The sequence below is a fragment of the Myotis brandtii genome, unplaced genomic scaffold (genome assembly GCF_000412655.1).
Source record: "Myotis brandtii unplaced genomic scaffold, ASM41265v1 scaffold419, whole genome shotgun sequence".
NCBI lineage: Eukaryota > Metazoa > Chordata > Mammalia > Chiroptera > Vespertilionidae > Myotis > Myotis brandtii.
Window position 1 is genome coordinate 1886303 of NW_005366075.1, and position 9001 is coordinate 1895303.

The 9001-nt window shown below is 49.1% G+C and overlaps 1 protein-coding gene across 2 annotated transcripts in view; it reads right to left on the reverse strand.

Moving 5' to 3' along the window:
* Window positions 1-3832, reverse strand: part of SLC35D2 (solute carrier family 35 (UDP-GlcNAc/UDP-glucose transporter), member D2) — a 47128-nt gene extending 43296 nt beyond the window's left edge. For both annotated transcript variants that reach the window (XM_014545694.1, XM_014545693.1), the window contains exon 1: window positions 3768-3832. In XM_014545694.1, coding sequence (XP_014401180.1) covers window positions 3768-3817 — 50 coding nt within the window. In that variant the 5' untranslated portion in view covers window positions 3818-3832. The remainder of the gene's footprint in view (window positions 1-3767) is intronic.
* Window positions 3833-9001: the final 5169 nt, after the last annotated feature.

The window sequence follows — 9001 nt, forward strand, 5'->3', positions numbered from 1 at the left end:
TTCACTTTGCCCTCGGCCCCTTCTCCATCGGCATCCCCTGTCCTTCCCGCAGAGCTTGAGGCCGAGGCTCTCCGTCTTGCCCAGAGCCTGGTAGGACCGGCCCGTCCGCTCTCATAGTCCACGACGACCTGAGGCTTTTCGGTGCCTTCTGCCGCCAGGTCCTCCTGGTCAGCCCCTGGCCCCGGCCTGCTGGGCCTTGCCCACCCCTGGCTCTCCGTCCGCTCAGCTGGGCTGCTCGGCGTGAATGACCAGTGGTCCACCCCTCGGAAGTCTCCATGCCTCCGGGTATCAGAGCTGAGCTGGCCCGCGTGGGCGTGGCCCGCATGCCTCCTCCGCGGTGCGGAGTAGGTCCGGCAGCTTCAAGACCAGAAGCAACGTCGCCTTGGGCGATGTTTATTTTTTTTAAACAAGAGTCCTTCTTATGTCTTAGAAATACATATTGAAATGCCTATAATGGTATATATATATACATATATATATGTATTTAAATATATTTTATTGATTTCAGAGAGGAAGGAAGAAGGAGAGAGAGAGAGAGAGAGAAAGAGAGAAACATCAATGATGAGAGAGAATCATTGATTGGCTGCCTCCTGCACACCCTCTACTGGGGATCGAGCCCACAACCCAGGCATGTGCCCTTGGCCGGAATCGAACCCAGAACCCTTCAGTCTGCAGGCCGACACTCTATCCACTGAGCCAAACAGGCTAGGGCAATATATTTTTAAATTTGCTTCCAAATAAGCTGGGAGGAAATGGTGGGATTGAGCGAAGGAGAGATATAAATGCAACAAAGCTGTTGAAACTGAGTGATGGCTACATGGTGATTCATTACATTGTTTTGGATGGTTTTTCTTTTTAATAATATACCCAGGTATAAAACTAATATAATATTTCCAAGAAACACCTCTACATAGAAAACTCTAAGTCAATATTTTGAAAAATAAAGAAGCCCTAAATAACGCTCTCAGATCGGAAACCCACCTGTAGCAAGGCCCATCGTACCCACCCTGAGCCACACATCCATGCGATCTCTGCACAAACACCAGCAGGTGCTCTGTGGGAACTGACACGCTGATCCTGAAGCTGAATAGAAAGGCAAGGAGCACAAAGGTTGCCCAAGGTAATCCTGAAGAAGAAATGACTCTACTGGACGTCAGCATCCATCGTAAACTTACAAGAAATGAGACGGGTGCTATCTGGACAAGGACAGTCCAATAGGCCAATGGAAGAGAACAGAGATGGGCAGACACAGACATAGACTGATTCGTGACAAAGGTGGCAGTGCAGAGCAATGGGGAGAAGATGTTTTTCCACAAATGGCTCTGGGTAATGTAGATGCATAACCCTGACCCCCACCTCACACCATCCTGAAGGCAGCCCACCACCTCACCGGGCTCACCCACTGTCCGACCCTTCACTGGCTCCCAGTCCTTCTCTCAACCTACGAACATAGGGGGAAATTAAAAAAAAACAAACCACCTCAGCCCTCGATCTGCCTATCAGAAGGAAACACACCTATTTCAGACAGGTAAGAAGAGAATGAAAAATCAGAAAAATATCTGGACAGTACCACGTGAGAATAAAATGGACTCTAACGGATGGACGCTGGGTTTAGTGCCAACCAGATATCTACCCTCTTCTGAACTGCAGCTTCATTCCCTAGGAGCCCACATGCACCCTTGGGTGAAAAATGCTGCCTTGCCCATGGCACACGCCCTCTCTGAGAGCAGCCTGCATTCCAACCGCTGGTCTGTGCAGAGGTAGAAAGACTACGGCCTCTCGCCCCAACTCAGGACAACTCTGTCAGAGTGGGATCAGCTTTGTTGTGAGCACAGCACAGCCCCGCCCCTCCCTCTGCCTAACCCTGCTTCCCTCAGCCCCTGCGCTGGAGTGAATCCCAGAGTGCCATCAGATACTTCCCCCCAATCGCAGAGTCTGCCTCCTGCAGATTACAACCTGGGACAGCAAACAAAATAAAAGACAACAATATAAACAAACAGTAAAACAACAACAACGAAAGGCTTTCAGGAGGGAGACGAAGAGCCCAGCCTAGAAGAAAATATAACACATGCAGAGAAGGAACTCCTCATAATTGCTTCCAGCTAAAGAACACCTTAATAAGAAAATGATGACGCCCTGGCTGGTGTGGCTCACTGGTTGGAGCACCAGCCTACACATAGAAGGGTCGAGGGTTTGATTCCCAGTCAAGGGCACGGACCTGGGTCGCAGGTTCACTCTCCCCTCCCCCCACCTACCCACCCCACGGCAGTGTGTGTGCAGGAGGCAACCAGTCAATGTGTCTCTCTCACATCGATGTTTCTCTCCCCCTGCCCCCAAACTCTGAAAAGCAATGGAAAAAATATCCTCAGGTGAGGATTAACAACAACAAAAAAAGGTGATGTCAACAAAACAAGACTTCAAATTGAGAAGATAAAACAATCAAGTGAGATAAAAAGGGAATGTACAGATCTATGGAAACCAACCTGACCCCCACCTCACACCATAGGGGGAAAACAACTGAGGACCAAACAAACATAGCTGCCACATGAATAATTTAGAAATGACCCGGAACTAAATGACCATGCTGAACCTGAATCACCAGCACTGGGAGTAATCAGAGTGAGTGCAGAGGAAAGGACAAACTCAAAGATAAATAGATATGAACGACAGACAAACACCCATGCAGGGCTAATTGCTGAGCCTGGTGTAAAGAACTGAATAAAAAGAGAAAATGATCATAATAATAAAAGGCTAAGATCAGCAGGGACCTGAGGCTGGGTGGTGCCGGGCCGAGGTGGGGGACCTCAAGCCGCGCCCCCCGCCCCGGCACTGGGCCAGGGGATCAGAGGCTGTGCCGGGGAACCTGAGGCTGTGCCCTCCGCCCGGCAGGGCTTGACGGGGGACCTGAGACTGTATCCCCTGCCTGCCGGGGCTTGATGGGGGTAGGGCTGGCCGGGTCTGGGTCTTGTGTGATTTCGAGGCGCACGCGGGTGGGGAGGGACTTGACTCTGGGTCCCATGGCATGCCCCAGACTCTGACAGGAGGGAGATTTTCATATACATCTTATTAATTTTCTTTTATCTCTGACACTTCTATTATAGAGAAAAGGCAAATAGCAATATTAAAATATTTCCTCTAATTAATTCCCTTTTAATGTGCATGAATTTTGTGTACCGGGCCACTAGTTTAAAGATAAAAGAAAGTCATTTCTATGGCATAAAGAAAATAAATAAACTGAGTCTTCAGATCTAAAGGCACACCTGTTGCAGAAAAATCTGTTAAGAATGCTGAACATGATTAACACAGCAGCCATGAACTCTCCATAAAAAAACTACCTGACAAGGGAATGCACCCATCAGGAGTCAAATCAACATAAAGAACCCTGGAACGGAGACATTGTGGTAAAGTTACTGACCACTGTATCCATCTAAACAGAACAGAGTCAGACAACTGTGGGATTATAATTACAGCACCGGATGCTACATTATAAAGAAGTTTTAGAGGAGGGGTTGGAGGGAGAAGTGTACAGGAGTCATCTTTCACAGCAGAGAGTTTATACATATTATCAAAAATTGAAACGTGCTTATAAAGTAAACATAATCACTTCAACTTCTTAATGTTTTTCATGACCTCTAAATCTTAGAGGGATCTTATAAGAAATATTAACTCTTGTAGTGAAGAAATATATACTTGAAAGTCAACAATTCTTTTAGTTGAACTTTCTCTTTTCTCCATTCAAATCAGTTAGAAGTAAATTTCATACTAACATGCAACTTGCATTCTCCACCTTAATTAAGACTTCAAATGCAGGCAGCATGATTAATGGGAGACAACCCTGATAAGATGTAACAGGAAGTTCACAGGGTCAGCAATGAAGTCGTGTTGCCAAGAATGTTTAATCTGCATGTAATCAAGTCTTTAGATCTAACTTCCAGGGAGGGAATAGAGGAAAATAAACTCAGTGAGACTTACGGAAATAACTCAGGAAATCCAGACCATGGGGCATTTTACACACAGCTGGCCAAGGGGTGGAATGAGGCCCTTTTCCAGATGGAAATAAACTGAAGACATAGCTCAATGCAGTGCATGAAGCTGGACTGGATTTTCATTCCAATCAACTTAAAAACTTCATAAAAACAACTATAAAAACTTCTTGGGGACAATAGGCATAAGTATAAAGTTGGTATTAGATTATTTTTGGAAATTGCTGCTAAATTTAACAGAAAAAAATGATAACTATGTAGAAGAATATCCACATTTCAGGAGAGGCCTGTTGAAGTATTTCAGAGTGAATATCATGATGTTTGCAACTTACTTTCAATGGTTCTGAGGAAAAAATGCAAATGGCAACATGTTAACCCTTGCATCTCAGTGGTGTGCATATGGGTGTTCATTGTACTTTGCTTTCCATTTTTCTGTATGCTTAAAACTTTTCATCATAAACAGTGATGGGGAGGATGTAGGTGATTCTCAAAAAAATTAAGTAATTAAGTGAAAGTCCCCTTCCCAACTCCTTTTTGGATTCAGGAAAACTATTTATAAATAAACTAGAGGCCCCATGCATGAAATTCGTGCAAGAGTAGGCCTTCCTTCCCCCGTCTGCCGGCACCAGCTTCCCTCTGGCACCCGGGACCTGGGCTTCCCTCACAGTCCTGGCTTCATCCAGAAGGACATCCGGTCTAATTAGCACGTTACACTTTTATTATTATAGATGAGTAAATATGTGACACTTATAGTGTGGACCCGTTTATATAAAAAGTAATTCAATCTATGCTTCTGTCTTCAATCCATCCATCTAAAGAGCAGGAGGAGGATAGGGGTGTGGAGGTGTCACATCAAGAGCAAAGCCTGAAAGAGCCATTTCTGGGACAAGGAGAGCTGTTTGAGGTTCCTGGTCAACAATTCAGCGTCAAACCCACCAGCCCAGTGGTTTTTCTCTCGGGACAGTCAGAGCTGCTCAAGCTCTGAAGGAAGGAGGCAGATGAAAGGAGGCGGCGGTGCTGGACACGACAGCCCAGGTGGGGGCCTGACGGCAGTCACGTGGCTTCCAGGGCTGGCCCCGTGGACCGCTGGCGGCTGGAGCACGAGGCCCTGGGAGCCAAACGGCATGGGCAGGAGACCAGCCGCCATGGCTCTGGATGCTGCACGTGCAGCCAGAGGGTGACCAGGCCTCTCCACTCTGAGTCACGGGGCTCGGGTCCCATCACGGGGAGCAGGAAAGCAGGGAGAGGAGTCGCTAGGGAGCCTGTGCAGGGGCGGGAGGGGGAGCCACCGGCCCCTCCGCGCCCTGGCCCCTGGCTCCATCCTCCATCCCGGTGCCGAGGGAGCAGCGTCTTCCGGAGAGGCACGTTTTCATCCGAGTTCTGAGAAAATTGAGAACTGGTTTCGTTCCTTACCGCAGACTTCCCATTCCCCCACGGGCGATGCTGGTATAGAAACCTCTCCGAGTGACACATCACCGGGCGGGCGTGGGACCCGCTGCTGGGTGAGCCCCACGCCTGGGAGGCAGAAAGAGGAAACACACAGCCGTGCTTGGGAGCTGGATGCCATTTCGCTCTGTGTTTTTAAAGCATCATTTCTACGTTTTCATGTTATAAAGAATAAGCATTAAAACGGCAACAAACAGCTGACTACCTGCACAGCCACCATGAATCTGAAAGCCTTGCTTTCCCCGCTCATCCCAGCACCGGCTGACAGTTCCAGGCCGCCAACGACCTCTGTCCAACCGGGAAAAGATAGCATGATGTTGAACTAAAACCAAATAAAATAACTAAAACAAATAACTAAGACCACCATCCGCCTTGTACCCCAACCACAAACTGCTCAAAATCAGAGAAAAAATGTCCCCTGAGCTACAGCCCCATGACCTGTGAAGAAGGTGAGGACTAAGGTCATCTTTCCGTCCAACCTACAACAGGACATCGCCCGAGCAGCTAATGCTCAGATCAGATATCTATGGTTATTGCCGTAACCAAATCACACCAACCCTCCTCCCCTCAAACCTGCTCCTGAAGCATGTTGAGAAGAGAGAATGAACACTGTTATTTGAACAGGGTTCTCCCATTTCATAACACACTACATTACAGAAACGTGAACCGATTACATAGGAGGGTTACAAGGGTTTTGTGTCACTGAGACAAAAACTCTAGTTTCTCCTTCAATCGTGGAACTCGAAATGCTAAAGATGCAAAGGCGGGAGCATGGGCTGTCTCCCGTAATCCTCTTCCTGGCTGGGCACTGCCCTTCACCTTCCAAGCGCTCCCGCCGTGCTTACTGCTCCCTCTTCCAACAAGAAGGCCCGTGTTGGAGGCACTGACTACCGGGCCAGAAAGTACACCTGCTCACTCGGGTTCAGAAAGTGGGGCTGAGCTTCTCGTGTCGTCTGGCACAACGCCCAACCACTCCCAAACACGCCCACGAACGTGTTCTCTCGTGTTGTACCCTGGGTGCTCACGTGTTCTTTTTCATTGGCTTCCACTGCATGTGTTGGATGACCCAGGTTTAGGCATTGGGCCATTCTGATTTCTTCAAAGCGGGGTCTGTTTCCCACGGACACCAGCAAGCACGCTGCAACTCTGGGAGAGACCTGGTAGCAGTATCAACAGCCATAGGCCCACCAAAAAATACCCAAAATCTATTGCTCCTCCCATAACCCAGGCTAACCCTACCCCAGTCCAAGCAATCTCTTAGAATTATCTAGAATACTGCAGTTGCTTCCTAGCTCTTCTCCCTGCTCCCAATATCATTACTTCTCCACCCACCCACCAGCCAAAGAAATCTTAAAAACACAAGTTATGTCATAGCATTCCCTTTGTAAAACCTTCCCAGGGACTTGCAATTGCATTCAGACTACAATTAAAATAATTTGTTTGGTTTGAAGGTCTCCCTGCTTCTACCCTTGTCCCCCAATATCTGATCTCAACACAGCAGGCAGAGTGATTTAGACCCTGCTATTCCTCTGCTCCTCCCAGTGGCTCCCAACCAGCTCAGAGCCCCCACGGTGGCCGCAAAGGCCCTACACAACCCACCAACCCTGGGACCCATCTAGTACCATTCATTCCCACCCAAACTCCTTACTCGTCTCACTTAGGTCTTGGCTCAAATGTCACTTCCTTGGTGAGGCTTCACTGACTGCAACAAGACAGAGTGATTTCCCATGCCCACACTCCCTACCTCATTCCGTTTCCTGCCTGATTTTTTTCCTCTTGACTGCACAGCCACATCTGCCATGACATAAATTCTAGCAGTTTATTTCTTAATTAGAGGCCCAGTGCACGAATTCGTGCACCAGTGGGGTCCCTCGGCCAAAACTGCGGGATCAGGCCAAAATTGGCTCTTTGACATCCCCCGAGGGGTCCTGGATTGCCAGAGGATGCAGGGAGACTGAGGGACCCCACCAATGCACAATCAGGGACAGGGAGGGACGCGGGAGGTTGGCCAGCCGGAGAGGGACCGCAGGAGGACTCCAGGGCATGTCCGGTCCATCTCGCTCAGTCCCTATTGGCCAGACCCCAGCAGTAAGCTAACCTACTGGTCAGAGCATCTGCCCTGTGGTGGTCACTGGGCGTCATAGCGACTGGTCAACCAGTCGAATGTCTGCACCCTGGTGGTCAGTGGACATCATAGTGAGCAGTTGAGCAGCCTTAGCATATCATTAGCATATAACACTTTGATTGGTTGAATGGATGATCAGACGACCGGGACACGTAGCATATTAGGCTTTTATTATATAGGATTCACTAGAAAGCTCCATGTAAGCTCTGGGAGGATGGATGTATGCTCTATGACACTTGGGATGTTGATCTGCTTTATTCACTTCTGTATCCCAAGTGCCTAGAACAGTGCCTGGCACAAAACAGGTGCTTCATAAATATTATTGAATGAAGGATCTGATCCTGCCTTCTCTGCGGGCCTCCCAGACATCTCTCCTCCTCCCACTTGCTCATTCAGCTCCAGCCACAGCGCCCTCTCTCTGTTCCCACAGCAGGCCACGCCCAAGCCCCCTCCACACCTTCCACGCTGTCTGGAATGCTGCAGCACCAACCCCTCCACCCGGGCACTCGCAGTTCACACCTGGAACCGTCTTGCTGATTCGTGCACCCACTTGTTTATTTTCTGTCTCCACTACTGACTGGGACCTCCCAGCAGAGGCTTTGTGTTGTTCACAGCTGCTTCCCTGGTGCCTGCGACTGCTTGGCGCATAGTAGGTGCTGCTCAGCAAGTATGTGGCAGGTATAACCAGCCCAGCTCATTTGGGTCTCCACTTTCTCAAGTATTATAAGAAGGCTGATGATGCTCTGGCATCTCCTTGTGCTCTTTATCAAATGCTGATTTACAGTCTGTAGCAAGTATAGTTTACAAAGAGCCTCACTTATGACAGGTCCTGCGAAGCTCTGGGAGGCAACTTACAGGGTTGTAATTACCCAGCTTTTGCATCTGAGAAAACTGTTAACTGTGGGACTGGCCCAGGAGGGACAGCCACTACAGTGGAGCTGGGTCTGAATTCACAGCTTTCGACGCTGCTCCTGTGACAGCAGAATTAAACAGGTTTTTCTAGTCCTTACAAGAAGGTTCAAGGAACCGCAAATCTGCTGGTTTAGCATACACTCAATCCAAGACAGTAATCATGGGAACTTGCCATTGTTTTCCCCAGCTGTCCATGAACACGCTGGTCGGTTGAGAAAGATCACACAATACAAATGAGCTTATCCGCTCAGGACTGACATGATTACTGAACATCTAGATACATATTTAAACGTGTTCACTTGTTCAGCTCATGGGTGCACCTGGAAGCACTGGGTTGAAGTTTCACGCAGCACAGCTTCGCGGGCTGTCCCGCGGGAGCAAGCAGTGGCCAGGCCGTCCAGCACCGAGGGAGGGGGACTTGGTGAGGTGTGGCTGGGCTCTCGGAAGGTCCGGGCCTGTGAAACCCGGTCAAGGTGCGGAGCAGAGCCGCCCGTGGGCACTGGGACTCCGCTCTCCGGCCCCGCCCGCCCGCACG